At 41.7% G+C, this 19,433-nt stretch overlaps 1 protein-coding gene across 1 annotated transcript in view; it reads left to right on the top strand.

Moving 5' to 3' along the window:
• nphp3 (nephronophthisis 3) overlaps positions 1–19,433 on the top strand; it is a 130,282-nt gene that overhangs the window by 50,555 nt on the left and 60,294 nt on the right. The window contains 6 exon segments of the mRNA XM_066724414.1: positions 9,293–9,392; positions 10,445–10,570; positions 11,272–11,433; positions 14,602–14,766; positions 15,047–15,188; positions 17,775–17,896. Of these exon segments, the coding sequence (XP_066580511.1) occupies positions 9,293–9,392; positions 10,445–10,570; positions 11,272–11,433; positions 14,602–14,766; positions 15,047–15,188; positions 17,775–17,896 (817 nt within the window).

The raw sequence follows: 19,433 nt of genomic DNA, 5'->3' as shown, positions 1-19,433 counted from the left end.
AGTCTGAAGCTATGCCAAGTCTGCCATGGATTTTAAGTTTACTAGAAATCACCAATAGGCTGTGAACTAATCTGTACATTTTTCAGCCTTTCACCTGTATAATGGATCACATTCAAAATCCAATATCATGTTGGATTGTATAAAAAGGAAAACAAAATGCACATCTTAACAGAATTCTTGGGGAACAACACTGCAAAAGTAAACCGGAACCACTCATAAAGGTGATACTTGTAGACAGTGTACACAGTTACGATTCACAAAAGTACCGTCAGTACGTTAGTAACTCAAACATGTATAAGAACTCTATTTTTTTTAAATGCAACCCGAGTTGCCATCAGAAAAATCTTAAATATAAAACCCTTAAAAAGGTATTTTAATATCAAAGCATTACAAATATTTGACCAATAGGAAAGCACATTCCAGAAGAACAACATATCCAAGCAGGAACTACATGATTTATTCAATGTGTGGTATTATCACAAGTTCATATTTGCATTTGACTCTGGTATTAGTGTACATTCAAATAAAGATGTCATATAAAAAAAATACTGGAGCTACAGTAATCCAGAAATGCTTTAGCACAATAGTTATGATTCAGCAAAATACAGGATTAGGTTAGGGTGAGTGGTGCATGATACATGATTTGGGTTATGTTATTATCAGATGCATGTTTATGTTTTAAAGTTTTATCTCCACCTACTTTCCAGTATCTTAGGTGTTGACAGAATGTCTTTTACAAATAGACATTCACTGAGCAGACTGAACCTACCTTCAGGTTAAATTGACACTCTTCTCAATTAACACATCTTTATTTCTCTCTGACTGCTCAGTGTGTGTTTTAGTCCCTTTACTCAAGTCTATAGTTCTTATTGTACTTGAACATTGACTGGGCCTACCTGAGCACCTTTTAATGCTGTAAGTGAAACCTGTAACAATTGTATTTCTGAAGTGCTGGAGAAAAAATGTATTAATAGTGATAGCTACTGATCAAAAGAGCGTGCAAATGTAACCTTTCAAATGAATTCCCTGACAAATGCTTACCTGTAACTGGGGATTGTTCAGTAGTGTCGATCAACCTCAACAGCAGAATTATTATAGTTTCTGCTGTCTTTTATCACAATTATTTCTCAAAAGATGTGCAATATCTTTCACATTCAAAACAAGTGAACAGTAAAACCTTGATTAATTACATCCATATCAAATTATAGAAAAGTATCTGTAGCGTGTGAAAACCCATGCCCATTTGATCTTCAAAGGCCTCAGACTTCAAAGATGCCCCAGAGCTCCACCAATACCAGTGACATCTCATTCCTAAATGAAAATCTTGAACCCATTCAGTGTAACAGTATTTGTTCAAATATTACTCCAGTCTGGACTGCCCTGGTCTGTGTTCACACATATATATGTTCTGTTCTTGCTATTGCTAAAGGAGTGTTTTTAAATATCTCAGAGCTCACCCATGCAGGGAAACTCTTGGATGCTTCAGACTCAGGATCAATGAGACTCAGCGATGCTGGAGAAATACTCTAGTGTGTCTTCAGTGGTAAAATCCATTGCATTTCCAGACCCAGGGTAGCAGCGGGCGATCAGCCCAACAGAGTGCTTTTACAGCAGAATGAACTCATCCTGCATAGAGTGCCATACAACCTGGGAGAAAGGAAACAAGGGAAGTGCTGAGAAATTCCTTAAACTGATGAATGGTTATTTTACTTAAACAAGAGAGTGTGAGATGGATCACAGTTGGAAATAGACCACATCACTTAAACACTAAAGAACATCTTTCATTGCAACCTTCATCTAATTACAAAACATAATAACAAAACTGGGGTTCATTCATATCTTCAGTTATCATAAGCAGCCACCCTGAATGACAGAATTTTTACTTGCACAGAATCTGCATGATGAAACACTATAAAAAAGTCCAGTCACATCTGTTCCTAACATAACTTTTATCACAAATCTTCAAACCAGCATACACCAAGTGAATGAAATGAGAATCAATTTAACTGTTTTCTAATCTGCTACTTTCTCATCCATGTTTAACGGGCATTGATACAGACTAAAAGCTTAAAAGTAAGGGAAAGAAAATACTGATTGTGCCACCAGCATTGTTATTCATTACACCAGTCCACTCCACCCCACATGGTTGAGAAGCTGTTTAGTTTGAAGTGGTAGAGAGGATCACCTGTGAAAATCAACAGATTAATACAGTTGATAAGAAATAGAGAGATAAATACTGTAAATCTCATCCGTTTGAACAAAACATTCCCTTCTTAATCCCCACTCTTTCAACTGCTGTGAGGTGAGTCAATAACATGTTTAATTTCCTGTAGCAGGCTCTCCTCCTCACACAGGTGCTTGTCCACCTTCTTGTAGAGGTTGTCCAGCCCCTTCTTCACCTCCTTCACAGTGTAGCCTTATGTTGGGTGTATTTTGATAAGAGCATTTGGGCTCTGAGCTGAAGCACTGATCTAAAGAACTTTGGGGGGGGGGAGAGGTCTTATCAGATTTCCTTAGCTCATCAGCTTGGAACTGGTTTGCATCAAAATTACAGTTTTGGGGAGGATGGCACCGAGAAGAGGCCAAATAGTTTGGAATTCTGCTATGAGATGTCTGGAGAAAGGGGCCTGTAGGTGATAAAAACTCTTTGAAGTGGACGAGAGCCGAAATCCCGACATAGAGCTACGAACCCGGGCCAACCGGCATTTCCAAAAGATGGCATGGATTGACATCAGTCATAAATCAAGCCCCCCTCCAATAGGACACTGGGGGCTGAAACCGAAATCCAATCTCAAGAACTCAGGAACCAATCACCTATTGATCTGACAGACTATAAGGAACAGCGGACAGTCTTTCTCTTTCTCTCTCTCTCACCTGAACCAGAAACTCGCTGCCACAGCTCAACCTGTAGCCAGAACCAGAAACCAACCAAGTCTTTGCCGGCAACAGAAGAGTTAAACTGGGAGAAGGAGATTGAGCCGTATGAAGAATTCTTTTAAAGGACTTTATTAAATAAAGAACTTTACAGACTGCGCTGCCCGCCTGTGCCCACCTGATCAGTGGAGTTTTACAGCTGGACAATTGACTAAGTCGACTGTATACGAAAGTGTTCAGTCATTTAAATAGCTATTGAGTCTTAAGAAACTTGACCCTTGGAACGAACAGGGCCCTGCTTTCTTCAAAGACTTTGTCTTCAAGTAACTACGGTGGAACCCTGCTAACAAAGAAGATTTTGTGCACAACCTTGGAGCCTTCAAACCAGTGGAAAATCTGTTTGGAAAAGACTCTACATTCGCGAAACCCCAACTTCCAGGTGCATCGACTGAGTGGAAGTTCTTGGACAAAGCCGAACCGGACTGCCTTTGTTACAAACCACACGGACCTCGTGCCGTGTGCTGTTATCTGAGCCCGAAGACAGAGAGGCCTCTCTGCGACGAAGTTCAGATAAGTTTAACAGTTTGGAGTTCATGATTCATGACATTTGAGAAATCAATTAGAAAGGTTAATCTGTGATTCATAACTCTAGAATGTGTAATATCATTTAGTTTTCTTAAAAATAAATGTGTGTTGCATTAAACTGTTTTGTTGATAATTTTAGAAATAAAATCTGTCAACGCTGAGAAATATCTTCTCATTCCTGTTTAACTGTTTAGTCTGAAATTGACACAAGTTAATAGACACCAGATTATAGGTGGCCCTGCCTATCCTTAATCATTGAATAATAATCAGTTAAGGGAAATTGTGGTAACAAGTAATGATAGGATCTTTCTCGGCACCTAAACTTAAATGAGACTGATATATATATAACGAGAAGTTACCTGACATAAATACTAACCTGCGTAGTTATTTAATGTCTGACTAACAATACTAGTGAGAGACTCACCTTCGTCTTACTAACCGGTATTGTAGTCAATGTGTTTATAACCTTTTTTGTTTAACGATTTGTGTGTTATCATATGTGATCCCATGGTCTTTGATTTGGTCACGGAAGTGATTTGTCTTTGATTTGTTGATCTAGAGTTGAATTTTAATTAGTTTTTCCCTGTTGTATAATTAGTGTAGTGCTACATTTAGTCTTTGTTTTGAATAAATTTGACAATTTATATCTTTGGAATTGGTGTCTGCGTCCAATTATTACAGAAATTGAGTTCTACAAGATTCCAGGATTCGTGATAAGGTGATACTATAAATTCACTTCTTTAATTGAAATTTATAAGTGTACCTTACGCTACAGCAGGGGCGTTGCTAGACCCTATATATTTTCTCTCAGCCCCCCTAAAAATAATACGATTATGAAGTAACGGCGTGGTCTAACAGTCCGACAAAACAGTCAGCCGCCCCTTGTGTTTTCTCTCTGCCCCCCTAAAAATAATACAAAAGAATCCAAGAATGAAGAAGTCACTCCGCTAAACACTGTCCGCAACCGCCCCCCCTGCCACTGGAAAAAACACTGTCAGCACCGCTCTGCACTGTACCAATCCTGGACACCGTTTTGAAGCCCTCCTAAAATTTGAAGTGTAGAAATGCCCCTGTTCCCAGGGTACTCTTTGATTATATGTGCAGCTCCTGCTTGTTAAAGGCCAGATGGTAGCTCACTTCCTACTCCAGGGGTTCCCAAACCAGGCCTGAAGGACCACCTGTCCTGCTGGTTTTGATTCCAACCAAAATCTGAATTGCTGTATTATATAATTAAGGGCTCGGTTGGAATATAAACCAGGGCAGGGGGGCCTCCAGGACCGGTTTAGGAACCCCTGTCCTCCTCCTTCCTATATGTGGTGCTTGATGCCCTCAAAGAAGTGCTGAAAGCAGTACAAGCAAACCATAGTCAACTCCTTCACTAACACCTTACAGTTTTGTTTGCATAGGGCTGTGATTGTGAGCCTTCAGTATTCTCAATCTGTTAGAAGCTATAAAATACTTTGGGTCCATTAGCTGTCATGTAGAAAGCTATTTAAATGCAAGTTTGATCACTCATTCATGAACACTTATGTTGAGACTTTGGGTGGCTGTCCCAGACAGTAAATATCACAGAACTGCAGGTGATCAGTGTATTTGTATTTGGCTTCTTTCTTCTCTGTCTCCAGGCAGGAAATCTTCAGATGGGACAGAGTTGACAAAATGTCTTGGAAGTTCTCCATCATCACTACATCCATGGGAGTTTTGGCTTTTGTTTGCAACTTTCTCAACTAAAATATATATATATATATATATATATATATATATATATATATATATATATACACACTCACCTAAAGGATTATTAGGAACACCATACTAATACTGTGTTTGACCCCCTTTCGCCTTCAGAACTGCCTTAATTCTACGTGGCATTGATTCAACAAGGTGCTGAAAGCATTCTTTAGAAATGTTGGCCCATATTGATAGGATAGCATCTTGCAGTTGATGGAGATTTGTGGGATGCACATCCAGGGCACGAAGCTCCCGTTCCACCACATCCCAAAGAGGCTCTATTGGGTTGAGATCTGGTGACTGTGGGGGCCAGTTTAGTACAGTGAACTCATTGTCATGTTCAAGAAACCAATTTGAAATGATTCGACCTTTGTGACATGGTGCATTATCCTGCTGGAAGTAGCCATCAGAGGATGGGTACATGGTGGTCATAAAGGGATGGACATGGTCAGAAACAATGCTCAGGTAGTCCGTGGCATTTAAACGATGCCCAATTGGCACTAAGGGGCCTAAAGTGTGCCAAGAAAACATCCCCCACACCATTACACCACCACCACCAGCCTGCACAGTGGTAACAAGGCATGATGGATCCATGTTCTCATTCTGTTCACGCCAAATTCTGACTCTACCATCTGAATGTCTCAACAGATATCGAGACTCATCAGACCAGGCAACATTTTTCCAGTCTTCAACTGTCCAATTTTGGTGAGCTTGTGCAAATTGTAGCCTCTTTTTCCTATTTGTAGTGGAGATGAGTGGTACCCGGTGGGGTCTTCTGCTGTTGTAGCCCATCCGCCTCAAGGTTATACGTGTTGTGGCTTCACAAATGCTTTGCTGCATACCTCGGTTGTAACGAGTGGTTATTTCAGTCAAAGTTGCTCTTCTATCAGCTTGAATCAGTTGGCCCATTCTCCTCTGACCTCTAGCATCAACAAGGCATTTTCGCCCACAGGACTGCCGCATACTGGATGTTTTTCCTTTTTCACACCATTCTTTGTAAACCCTAGAAATGGTTGTGCGTGAAAATCCCAGTAACTGAGCAGATTGTGAAATACTCAGACCGGCCCGTCTGGCACCAACAACCATGCCACGCCCCCAAAATTGCTTAAATCACCTTTCTTTCCCATTCAGACATTCATTTTGGAGTTCAGGAGATTGTCTTGACCAGGACCACACCCCTAAATGCATTGAAGCAACTGCCATGTGATTGGTTGGTTAGATAATTGCATTAATGAGAAATTGAACAGGTGTTCTTAATAATCCTTTAGGTGAGTGTATATATATATATATATATATATATATATATATATATATGTAAACCGATCAGCCATAACATTATGACCACTGACAGGTGAAGTGAAAAACACTGATAATCTCGTTATCATGGCACCTGTCAGTGGGTGGAATATATTAGGCAGCAAGTGAACATTTTGTCCTCAAAGTCGACTTTGACAAGGGCCAAATTGTGATGGCTAGACGACTGGGTCAGAGCATCTCGAAAACTGCAGCTCTTGTGGGGTGTTCCTGGTCTGCAGTGGTCAGTACGTATCAAAAGTGGTCCAAGGAAGGAAAAGCGGTGAACTGGTGACAGGGTTATGGGCGGCCAAGGCTCATTGATGCACGTGGGGAGCGAAGGCTGGCCCGTGTGGTCCGATCCAACAGACGAGCTACTGTGGCTCAAATTGCTGAAAAAGTGAATGCTGGTTCTGATAGAAAGGTGTCAGAACACAAAGTGCATCACAGTTTGTTGCGTAAGGGGCTGCGTAGCCACAGACCAGTCAGTGTGCCCATGCTGACCCCTGTCCACTGCCGAATGCACCTACAATGGGCACGTGAGCATCAGAACTGTTGACTTGGCCTCCAAATTCCCCAGATCTCAATCCAATCGAGTATCTGTGGGATGTGCTGGACAAACAAGTCTGATCCATGGAGGCCCCACCTCGCAACTTACAGGACTTAAAGGATCTGCTGCTAACGTCTTGGTGCCAGATACCACAGCACACCTTCAGAGGTCTAGTGGAGTCCATGCCTCGACGGGTCAGGGCTGTTATGGCATCAAAAGGGGGACCTACACAATATTAGGCAGGTGGTCATAATGTTATGGCTAATCGGTGTGTGTGAATCGGAGGACCAGTGAAAGAATGTAGTGAGCAAAAAGTACTATACTACTGTACCGTAAATTAAATATGCATTGCTGGTATGCTTACAGATTGTACCCATATATTTAAGACCAGAACAAGAAAGCAGTTGCTCAGTTGAAAAGAGCTGATGAAGCACATGCACATTGTGCCACTGAAATAATCAACTCTTCATTTAAGTGCATGAGAAGGTAATCAAATAGAGTTTGAGCTGCAAATGTAAAAAGTATGCATTGGTTTTAATGGAGAAGGGGTTCCCCTAAAATCTATGTAGTGGCAACAAGTAAGAGAAAATACAACATACGGCAGGTTAGTTATCTTACAATTCACATACACAGTCTTGAGCTTGGCGTAGGCTTTATCCAGGTCTGCATTTTTAAAGATGGTTTCTGCCAGCTCGGCAAACTCCGTGAACCCAGTAACAAAGGGATGAATGGCAACCTTGCTCTTATTTGAGATCTTTACTTCCTCCATTTGCCTGATTTGGCTCGACAATGAATTATAAAACAACAACAAAAATAAAAAAATAATGTTAACTGGATAAGGGCATCTGCCAAGAAATAATAATAATAATAATTATAATTATAATTATAATTATAATAATTATAATAATAATAATAACTATCAACAAAAGCAAAGAGCACGGCTGCTGAACATCAATGTTTCAAAGACATGATTCTGCATGAATATGATTACACACCAGAGGGAGGGAAATGTATATGACAAATATAGAAGACATTTTAAAAACAACATTCTATTGAGTTACTCTAATCTTTTTTTAATTACTAGTAAACTTTGAAATTAAACGGCACTGTCTAAACTAGTAAGTTTTACTGTAGGCTGAATCCATCCAGGTGAGCCAGGATCCTGGCCGGTATGCACCGGACACAAGCCAGATTGTACTGTGTCAGTGAAGCAGAGTCTCATGCTTTTGTCGTTACATACAGCGGCGCAGTGTCACTCTGTGTCTACATGTTGATTTTCACCGGGCGGGCAGGTGTCTTTGAGGGTGGCGATGCTGGGGGCATGAAACTGGTCTTTGCGTCCATCTCTGGGTGGCTGTTTTTTCTACAGGTGCAAGGAAGCTTCCCAGGTGGAAGACGGCTGGCATCCCCATTCCCAGGATGCTGTGACCCTGTGTCGGGGGTCAGGGAGAAGGCTGAGAAGAGCATCAGCACCCTTCTGAACACATGGCTGCATGGGGGAGGCAGCTGCATGTGTTGCTGTGAAGTGAGCAGGTCAGTAAAGCGTGTACAGCTGTAGACAGTATTTAGTATGCATTTTACGTTGCAGATAGCACAGATTGCAATTCCAAGGCCATATTCCATTCAGACGGTGTCTGTACATTACATTTCATCCCCCTTTACAGGTGCACGAACACTAGCTTTTGGGGTGAATCTCATATGTATACACCCCTTTTAGCAAGAAGGACAGGACTTTTATTTTGACACGGTGGCTGTGTGCATGGCGGAAGTAGCTGGTCGTGCTGCTCACGTCTGATCGCAGGCTTTGGTGGACAGCACAACGTTTGCTTTCTTGTCCAAGTTAGACATGGACGAAGAGACGAGCCGTGTCCGGGAGCAGCACACATTTAACGTTGCGACTTTGCAACAGTATTTATCCGACAAGATTCGCGGTTTTCCCAACACAGTTGTCAATGTCAGGCAATACAGGTAGCTAATAATAATTATTACCAAATGTCATTATGATGCATACAATCAATCAATCAGTCAAATAGGTGGCAGCACATGCTATAAGGACGCATTATGATATGTGTTTGTTTTTAATGCAAATATAGGCCTTACTATTTGCAAAATATACGTATGTTGTAGAGGGTAATACTGGTAATGACAAGCAATGCTGTTAATGTCTTCGCTGTGCATATAACACGATTTAATCTTTAACATGATCAAACAAATGCCCGTCCCTGGAGTTTGCCCCGCAGCTGTGTGTGTATCTCGCAGGTCAGGCCAGTCCAATCCCACCTTCCTCCTGCAGGCGGCGCACAGGAGCTACGTGCTGCGGAAGAAGCCGCCCGGGGCGCTGCTGCCAGGAGCCCACAGGGTACAGTGCCAAGCAGTGAACACCAGCATGCAAGAAGTGCCTGTAGCCCACCTATAATTTGAGCATTACGTCACACAAATGACATTACATTCTACGGCAGCTATTGTTATTGTTATAAACCGAGTTGTTTTTCCCAAGGTGGTCATTCATGTTAATGTCTCCAGCTCTTGGAAAGTAAACGGGTGCAAAAACGAAGCTGTACATTATGAACCGGAGTCTTCTCTGCCAAGTTTTGTTCAGGCTCAGATTCACATCTTTACCACAAGGGGCGCTATAAGAACATTAAACAAAACGTCAGCATTCACAAAGTATCTCATTTAGATAGTATTTTATTTTATTTTATTTAATTGAGTGGTAATCCACACTTTACACAGTGAAAATCTTTTAAACTTTTTCCTTAACAATATGTATGTTAAAGTCCAGTACAGACACTTTGTTTATGCAGGAGCAAGTGTTCGTTTCAGAGAGCAGGGGACAGTATAAAGGGGCCCATTGTGTACCTGAGCTCTTTATGGTGATGTTACGCCTCTGTTTTCAGGTACACCAACTCAAGGAACACTTCTTATTAAAATTTAGGGGAATCTTTAAGACTTTTGAAGCAACTGGAAGCCGATCAGTAAATAAGATACCCACGGGCGTAATTAATAACCTCATTACCATGACATTATCACGCTCCTGGACTTGACAATTGTCTGTTTTTTAACAAATCCTGTGTGAGACTGCAAATTAGTCAGACTTCGGTCATTGCTGTTCAAAATGGCAACGAGGGACAGGTTAGTTAATCAGAGTTCAACATTACATCCAATATGCGTTGCAGATAAAATACTGAAGTGATTGTTATCCAAAATAGGTTGAGAGACAATGATTTAAAACGTTTCAGAACTGTTACTGTCAGGGTCACTCATAAACACAAAACATTCCCCGTTTTTCATACTGTAACTATGGTAGCTTCAACCACTTGTGTGGCCTTTTATTTTTGTTTCTTTTCGGACACACCTCTTTTATAAGTGACAGTGTCTGATGCAGCGGTTTCAACGGGGGTGTTGTTGCAGGTGGACAGAGAGTTCGGTGTGCAGAGGGCTTTGTTTTCCGCCAGGTTTCCTGTGCCCCGGCCCCTGCTGTACTGCGGCGACGTGTCCGTCATTGGAACGGAGTTCTACGTGATGGAGCACGTGCAAGTAAGCCCAAATCTCTGGAGTGTCACTGATGACTTTGAGTGTATAAGATCAATAAAAAAATAATTCAGGCAGTTTTTAACTCCCCTCCTTGATACTCCCTGCTATTGCTCCTGATTATATCCACTTTTTCTTGCTCTTTAAATTGCCTATGGTAATTATGGCTGTTTTGACTAAACAGAACTGAAACAAACATATTTTCTGCTCTTGCTCCTGCTTGATATACCACCAAAATAGAGTATTGCGCTGTAGTGTATACTTGCTCATTTTACTCAAACTATGGCCTATTCTGAATCCAAACTTTGACCTACCTCACATATCACAAATTACAATCTGGAACTCCCCAGTTGATTTTCGGTAGTAGTAGAAATTGTCCTCTGACTATAAAATGAACTGTTATAGGGCGCAAGTTTTGAGATTTTCAATTTCATAGGACATGTGTGTTTCTGTACATTTTTCTTACTGAATTGGACAGTTTGAACCTCAAAAACAGTGACACAAAAGCTCATTCACCAAAACACAAGTTATTGTTACATATTTGTTACATATCTTGATTGTAGTTGTGTTTCTACATTTTTTCTACGTTCTGCTGTTTGCCTCTGTTTGTATCTCTTGGGTGATGTGGACGAAGTGATGCCCGTGAATCGCCATGGCCTTGCTGTGTGATATAGTCGGCAGATCTGATCTTCTTTCTTGCCTTCCAGGGACGGATTTTCCGAGATCCTCGTCTCCCAGGGATCAGTGCAGCTGAGAGGGCCGCTATATACCTCGCTGCAGTGGAGGTTCTAGCCAGGCTGCATTCGCTGGACCTGAGCGCCTTAGACCTGAAAAACTACGGGAAAGGGTCTGGATACTGTGAAAGACAGGTAGGGGCTTCGGAAATGTACATTCCTGTTAAACCTTATACAGACCGGCAAGAGAGGGTTATCTATAAAACAAAAAAGAATGACTGACCTGTGATAACGTGGCAACTCTCTCAATTGTTTCGTAGATCCCACTGTAACCCAAACACTCCCCACTGTGTGCACTTCTGTGTGACACTCACTGTATTCACCGTCTGCTCCAGTGTGTGGATCAGCGCTAGCTTGAAAGCTGAGCAGAGATTAATTCCTGTCTCTTTTAGATCGATTGAGTTAGAGGCACTCAGCTGGGTGTGAAGCTTCTCTAATCACCGACTTTGTTTTTGAAGGCGCTTTAGAAAAGCCACTATTTATAGCGCAGTCTAGCACGAATGACAAGCAGAAATTGATCCTGTCCAACCTGTGCATCGATCTCCGTGCTGAAAGATGCCTTGATCTGGCTGGTGTTCCTGCTGGGCAGTAAAGGGCAAAGCCGGGATTCTTTGCCAACCCTTCTTTGCTTGGTTTCAGGCCTCTCTGAGAAGGTCTTAAGAGTTGCTACAGGCGGGCATGTGCTTCAGCTTGTATGTTTGATGAAACATTTCCAGACGGTTACTGGAAGTCAATTCTAATCTGGGAGGAAACAGGATAGACATTCTTTCAGATTGTTCCAATTTGTTTTTGCTGTTAGTCTCGTTAGTTTCTTGAAAGCACCCTATTTTTTAAAAATTATGTTGTACAGCAATATTGCAAAATGCATGGCGATGCGTGGCTGGCTGATCGGTTGCTTGGAGATCAACAGGCAATTCAAGTTCTCGAGAATTGGTCTGTTCTCTGTCCCAGCCTGCATGGGCGGCAGGGATTGGTTCTGGTCCCTCTTTCATACGCACGACACTAAAGCACTGCAAAGTCTCTGTAGGTCCAGCTGCAGCCACATGTCCCTGTCACGCTTGGTGGAAGTTTGGATCACTAAAAGCAGCAATCCTGTTCAGCTAGCAGACCTCCATGATCTCGTGACAGGCACACCTGTCTCTGGGACACTGACACATGCACATAAAAAACACATTCAGTGTTGAGACTGGCTTAAATACTTTTAGACACAAACGTGAATATAAGGATGGTCATTGGTATTTGAGCAAGTTCAACAATATATCAGGGGTGGTCTAACTTAAAATCATGAATTCATGGTTGTAGCAGGATGAGAAAACCTTGGGCTCCATGCTGGCAGGCTTTTTACATTTTGGTTTGTTCACCCACTCATTGAAGAAAGAAAATTAAATATCCTCTTTATGGAGGTGCTTTCAAACCCTGCAGAGGGTTTAAAAACAACAAACTAAGTAAAATAATAAACTTAACAAAAGAAAGGCAGAAACAATAAACAAGTCAGAGGCTCTTGGGAATGGGGGTCTTCAGAACGCTGGGCTGGTGCTAGCGGCGCGTGTGTGTCTACTGAAGAAAATGGAGAGGAGGGTTAAATACGGTGAGGCAGAGCTGTGGTGAGAGTGCTGATTGCAACTGCTCTTAGAGCCTCAGTTGCATCCAGTTAAATGGTGTAGATGACCACAAAGACACTCAGTTATGAGAGCTGATGGGAAGCTATCTTGCCTTTACCAACAGCTGTGCTTTGCCATGGCTGCCCTCTCACAGTGGTCTAATGATTTAGAGGAACAATATTGTCTGGTTTTGTGACAGTTAAAACATCCACCACACAGTGGTGAATCACATCCAATCAAAACGCCTACGTCTGTCGGGGAGCCAATGGCAGCTTTGTCCTCCAAGTAACTGATACCCTCCACACGGGTGATATCTGTATATTTGAATGGACTCTCGTGGGTCTGAATTTAAACCCTGTGTGGCGCTCCTTGCAGACAGAATCTTGCTATCATTCCCCCAAAAATACGAGCAGATGGCGTTACCAATCAGCTCACAGACAAGATAACTTGCCTACATTCTTGCTTTAGTGAACCTTTTCATCTCTTCCTAAACAGCCTAATCACAGAAACAGCTGAAAGAAGATATGTAATCAGCTTTGAACTCTGCCCTATATCTGAGATAATGTCATGACCTAATATCCAACCCCCGGGTGATCAAAAGCACATGTACATTACCCTGTATTCTGTAAACATTTGCTTGGTTTGCAAGTTTCTTATAGGGAATTTATAAGGAGTTGTTTTTCACCAAACTTTTTGTATACATGTCTGTCAAGTGATGGTCTTAATTGAGATTTGGGGTAGCATACTAGAGGAATGCCTTCTGTATGTGTGTTAGTGTGCCTGTGATAGGGACTCCCTCAATAGACAGGTGAACAATTCGAATAATACCAAAATAGCTTATTCAGCGGTAATGAAGCGCTCCGGAGACAGCCAGTGAGGAAGACTCATCTAAAGTTTTTCTAGAGAACATACGATCATATAGAGGATTACTCTCTTGGTTTGCTGGGCAAGTATATGACATCAGAGAGGTTACTAAGGTACCCCAGACTTTTGTTCTCTATTATAAAGCACTGCACATATTGTATAATTGGACAAAAGTGATGTGGGTTGATTGGAAACATCTGAGACCTCATCTGCACTGTGTTCTCTTTCAGTTCTCAGACAGACAGTGAATTACTCAGAACTTTATCTTTCAGTTTCAGAGCTTTCTGTGTCCTCAGTCATACAGTATGTGTCTGATAATATAATAATTTTCCATCAGAAATGGCGGCAGGTTCCAGCTCCCTGTGTTTGTCCGATTTACTGTTTTTGAAATCGCTTTCCCTCTTTAAGGAGATACAGGAACAGAAGTGCTAATGAAATGTTGTTGGTGATGTCATTTTTACGACAAGGTTTGCAGACTCTCAGTACCACATGTCCTTTTCTTACATTCAAATTAGTGTGCAGCACATTCTCAACTCTCCCTCTCCCCCTTCCCCTCCCCCTCTTGCTCTCACTCCCCCCGCCTCGCTCTCTCTCTCTCAGATCAGTAGTGCTTTCCAAAACTGTGGTTCAGCCAGATAGTCACTGCAGTGGTCCCAGTGGTTTTCTCTTTAACTGCTTAGCCGCTCATTATTGTGAAGTTGCATCCTGAGCTCTCAGTGGGGTACACATTGTAACACATCATTAGTCATTATGCCTACCTGCGTCCCACTTACATGAACCCCTAATCAATATAATAATAATAATGTTTCAAAAGCATTGGTTTGCCTTTTCATTTTAGGTTCTCACCTGGACAAAGCAGTACAGAGCTGCAGCCCACACTGATATTCCAGCGATGGACAAGCTCATCGATTGGCTGTCAAGCAACCTGCCCTCCAATGACAGTGAAGTGACCTTGGTTCATGGGGATTTCCGATTGGACAACGTGATATTCCATCCCACTGAGGTGCAATGCAGTCCGAATACCGTCCTTCTACCCTTCCCTGTGTGTCACCGTCTGTACGCCTTAAACAATATTCATTCCATCAGCGAATTGTGTGTTTTTGTACCACACCTTCCCCCCACTGTAAATCATCTTACATAATGAAAGGAGGACACTGCACTGATATGACACTTCTGAGGCCTCTGCTGTTCATGGAGCTGTTGTAGAGGTTTTATATTGATGCCCTGATGTCTGTGAACAGCGTGAAATCCCATCGTTTAAGTACTTGTGTTACTTATTGCAGACTCGCGTATTGGCAGTGCTGGACTGGGAGCTCTCTACGACGGGGCACCCCATCGTGGATTTAGCCTACTTCCTGATGCCATACTACTGGCCCAGGGGTCTCAACTTTATAGACACAATGGGAGCGATAAGGGGGATCACAGGTGAGCTGTTTGGAATCCACTTATTCTTCCACTCGTCTGCAAACTGTATACGAACCGGCACAATCATAAATTCATGTGGTGGGAAGCTCATCCGCTGTGGAAAACATGAGCTAGTCTTTATCCACTTCCATATGTGCAGTGAGGTACGTGTTTTCTTCCATATGTGCAGTGAGGTATGTTTTTCTTCCATATGTGCAGTGATGTACATGTTTTCTTCCATATGTGCAGTGATGTACGTGTTTTCTTCCATATGTGCAGTGACGTATGTGTTTTTATCTGTGTTCACAAGGCAATGAAAACACTTTCACAAATACTTCCCACCTCAGAACAAAACACATACACTACCAGTCAAAAGTATTAGAACACCTAATTTTCCCAGTTTTTAATGAAATTTAAGCAGTTCAATTTAAGTCCAGTGAATAACCTGAAATGGTACAAAGGTAAGCGGTAAACTGCCAGAAGTTAAAATTAAAGTTTAGGTTACTGAAAACTGAAAAATAATGTGCATTTCAGAGTTATATACTGTGTTACTACACCTTGTTAAGCATTATTTGGCAGTGTTACACGCAGCTCCTGTGCAGGGAAGTTAAAAAACTGTAAGGGTGCTAATATTTTTGGCCACAGCTGTATATACAGTGCCTATAGAAAGTCTACACCCCCTGGAACCCCCTGGAACTTTTTTCACATTTTGTTCTTTCAGTGCCTTCTTGCATTTAAATGAGGATGTTGTCCACTTATCTATGCACTATACTCCACACTCTTAAGGGGATTTTTACTGTGGTAAAAAAATATATATTAAAAATACAAAACTGAAATATCATAATTCCATTAGGCTCAACCACCCTAATTTAATACTTGTTGGAAGCACTTTGCCAGCAGTTACAGGTGTGAGTCTGTTGGGATTGGTCTCTACCAACTTTGCACACCTAGGTTTGCAATGCAAAACTTTCAAGTTCCTTGGGGAACATTGATGACCAGGAATCTGCCACATGAATACAAATTTTCAATTGGATTTAAGTCAGGGTGCTAATTTAGGAGGGTGGACACTTATCCAACCAAGCTGTTTCAGTTTTGATTTTTAATACATTTTCTGAAAACGTGTAGAATATTTCTTTCACTTGGAAGTTGTGGGATAGGATATATGGATAAATGAACAAAATACATACAACTATTTTACTGAATTTTAATTCTAGGCTATACGGCTATACACATTTTGAAATAGGATGTAGACTTTCTACACCACCACCACCAGGCCACCAGGAGGGATTTTGTCCCACTCTTCTTTGCAGATCCTCTCCAAGTCATTAAGGTTTCGAGGCTGACGTTTGGCAACTCGAACCTTCAGCTCCCTCCACAGATTTTCTATGGGATTAAGGTCTGGAGACTGGCTAGGCCACCCCAGGACCTTAATGTGCTTCTTCTTTAGCCACTCCTTTGTTGCCTTGGCTGTGTGTTTTGGGTCATTGTCATGCTGGAATACCCATCCACGACCCATTTTCAATGCCTTGGCTGAGGGAAGGAGGTTCTCACCCAAGATTTGATGGTACATGGCCTCGTCCATCGTCCTTTTGATGCGGTGCAGTTGTCCTGTCCCCTTAGCAGAGAAACACCTCCATGTTTGATGGTGGGGATGGTGTTCTTGGGGTCATAGGCAGCATTCATCATCCTCCAAACACGGCGAGTTGAGTTGATGCCAAAGAGCTCGATTTTGGTCTCATCTTACCACAACACTTTCACCCAGTTCTCCTCTGAATCATTCAGATGTTCATTGGCAAACTTCAGACGGGCCTGTACATGTGCTTTCTTGAGCAGGGGAACCTTGCGGGTGCTGCAGGATTTCAGTCCTTCACGGCGTAGTGTGTTACCAATTGTTTTCTTGGTGACTATGGTCCCAGCTGCCTTGAGATCATTAACAAGATCCTCCTGTGTAGTTCTGGGCTGATTCCTCACCGTTCTCATGATCATTGAAACTCCACGAGGTGAGATCTTGCATGGAGCCCCAGACCGAGGGAGACTGACAGTTATTTTGTGTTTCTTCCATTTGCGAATAATCGCACCAACTGCTGTCACCTTCTCACCAAGCTGCTTGGCGATGGTCTTGTAGCCCATTCCAGCCTTGTGTAGGTCTACAATCTTGTCCCTGACATCCTTGGACAGCTCTTTGGTCTTGGCCATGGTGGAGAGTTTGGAATCTGATTGATTGATTGCTTCTGTGGACAGGTGTCTTTTATACAGGTAATGAGCTGAGATTAGGAGCACTGCCTTTAAGAGAGTGCTCCTAATCTCAGCTCGTTACCTGTATAAAAGACAACTGGGAGCCAGAAATCTTGCTGATTGATAGGGGATCAAATACTTATTTCCCTCATTAACATGCAAATCAATTTATAACTTTTTTGAAATGCATTTTTCTGGATTTGTTTGCTGTTATTCTGTCTCTCACTGTTAAAATACACCTACCATTAAAATTATAGACTGATCATTTCTTTGTCAGTGGGCAAACCTACAAAATCAGCAGGGGATCAAATACTTTTTTCCCCTCACTGCATAGTGTTAGTGTGCTCATGCTGCAGCTGTCCTGTCCACTAGGCATCCCCGCACCCGAGGAGCTGATCTCTGTGTACTGCCGCTGTCGAAGCATCTCCAACTCCTTGCCTCACTGGAGTTTCTTCCAGGCCCTTTCCTTCTTCAAAATGGCTGGAATAGCTCAGGTAGGACTGTACTTGCCTTAAAGCTCTGATTGCTACACGAGTAGATGAAAACAATCCTTTCCGTAAGTCACGTAGACCTGCACTCCAGAATATGAAGCCAACGGTGGTGGGGGGGGGATGTTGAGAAATGTCGAAGAAATGTCAAGAAATGTCGAACACAGCCTAATGAACAAATTTAGAATGGCAACATATGGAACTGGGTACATTCAAATGATTTATTTGCATATATTTATGATAGATTTTCAGCTCATGTGCCTTCGTTCTAGTTTCTGAAAAGTGCAAATCTGTTTATTATATGTTTTGTGAAGTGTCAGGTTGTGATTGGAGTACAGAGGAGTTTAGAAGTTAAGTTGATGCTAAGGCCCAAACTGGTCAATGACTTCAAATCTGCCTTCGCTGCACAAATTATACTTATTTCTTATTTTACTGTGACTGGGGGCATTCCCAGTAGTTTCTTTAAGCTTTCCCCAAAGCAGGAACTTGGAAACTAACCTTTTGACAGGTGTTAAATCAATCACAGCACTTTCATTTAGCCGGGAAGCGAGGAGAAAATTGCATTTTTTCAGTTTGTTGATAGTACGCTTTACTGATAATAAGCTTCAGACAGTGAAGAGACAGAAAATAAAATACCTGCAGTTGAGGGAAAGAGCACTGTTTAAAATGTAAGAAAGAAAAAAGAATAAATGGAAGTTTTAATGCATGGCCCTTACTTCATTTATCATCTTTATTATGTTCTGCAGTGGGAAAATATTCAGGTCACACGTAGAAGAAAGCAGATGCCGTCAGCAGGAAAGCAGGAGGTGGCTTATATTTGGATCTCAGTGTTGGGGTCTCTCCAGAGCTCCACGGTCAATGGGCCTGTTTTTATATAGATGCAGAGATGGCAAAGCACAATTAAGATTTCTGCTGATGCCACATAAATATTTGATCAATTCTGTGCATTATTTTCATAATTAAATATTGCATTTGTACTTTTTTAGCAAGCAGGTTTATTTTGTCCACAAGGAAATATAATTGAAATACATCTTTTCAGCATTAGAATGGCAAGGGTGGTTGACATGTTTAACAAACAAACAAATCTATGAATTAACATTCAAATATTTTTCCTCTGTCTGTGTATCTATCCAACTGTTCACTTACCTGGCTGTTTGCAACGAGAAAGGTAGGAATTGTGCTGTTTGAACAATAATGACTCTACTGGTACTGCTGAATCAGGGTGGAGAAGAGTAAGGTAGAGATAAATATTTGACTGCTAAGAAAAGAAAAGAAAAAAACCTGTGTGAATTGCCTATAGGGTATTCCCATTAACCAGCTCCTATTATTTAGTGTGAAATGTGCGATTATTGAATATAACCCTTTAACTGAAATGGAAATACCGTGGCTTACCTACGGAGTGGTTTTACAGTTAGTTTGCTTTTGTTGGCTTTACATTATTTGATTGTTTACCTCTGAAGTTGAGATTCCACAACCCAGTTAGCATACTAACAGCACACATTGAACCGGAACGCGTTTTTTGATTGGTAAAACATCTCACGAA

Source organism: Amia ocellicauda, chromosome 2, assembly GCF_036373705.1.
Source record: "Amia ocellicauda isolate fAmiCal2 chromosome 2, fAmiCal2.hap1, whole genome shotgun sequence".
In the NCBI taxonomy this organism is placed as follows: Eukaryota; Metazoa; Chordata; class Actinopteri; order Amiiformes; family Amiidae; genus Amia; species Amia ocellicauda.
This window is presented reverse-complemented; position numbering and strand designations above follow the sequence as displayed.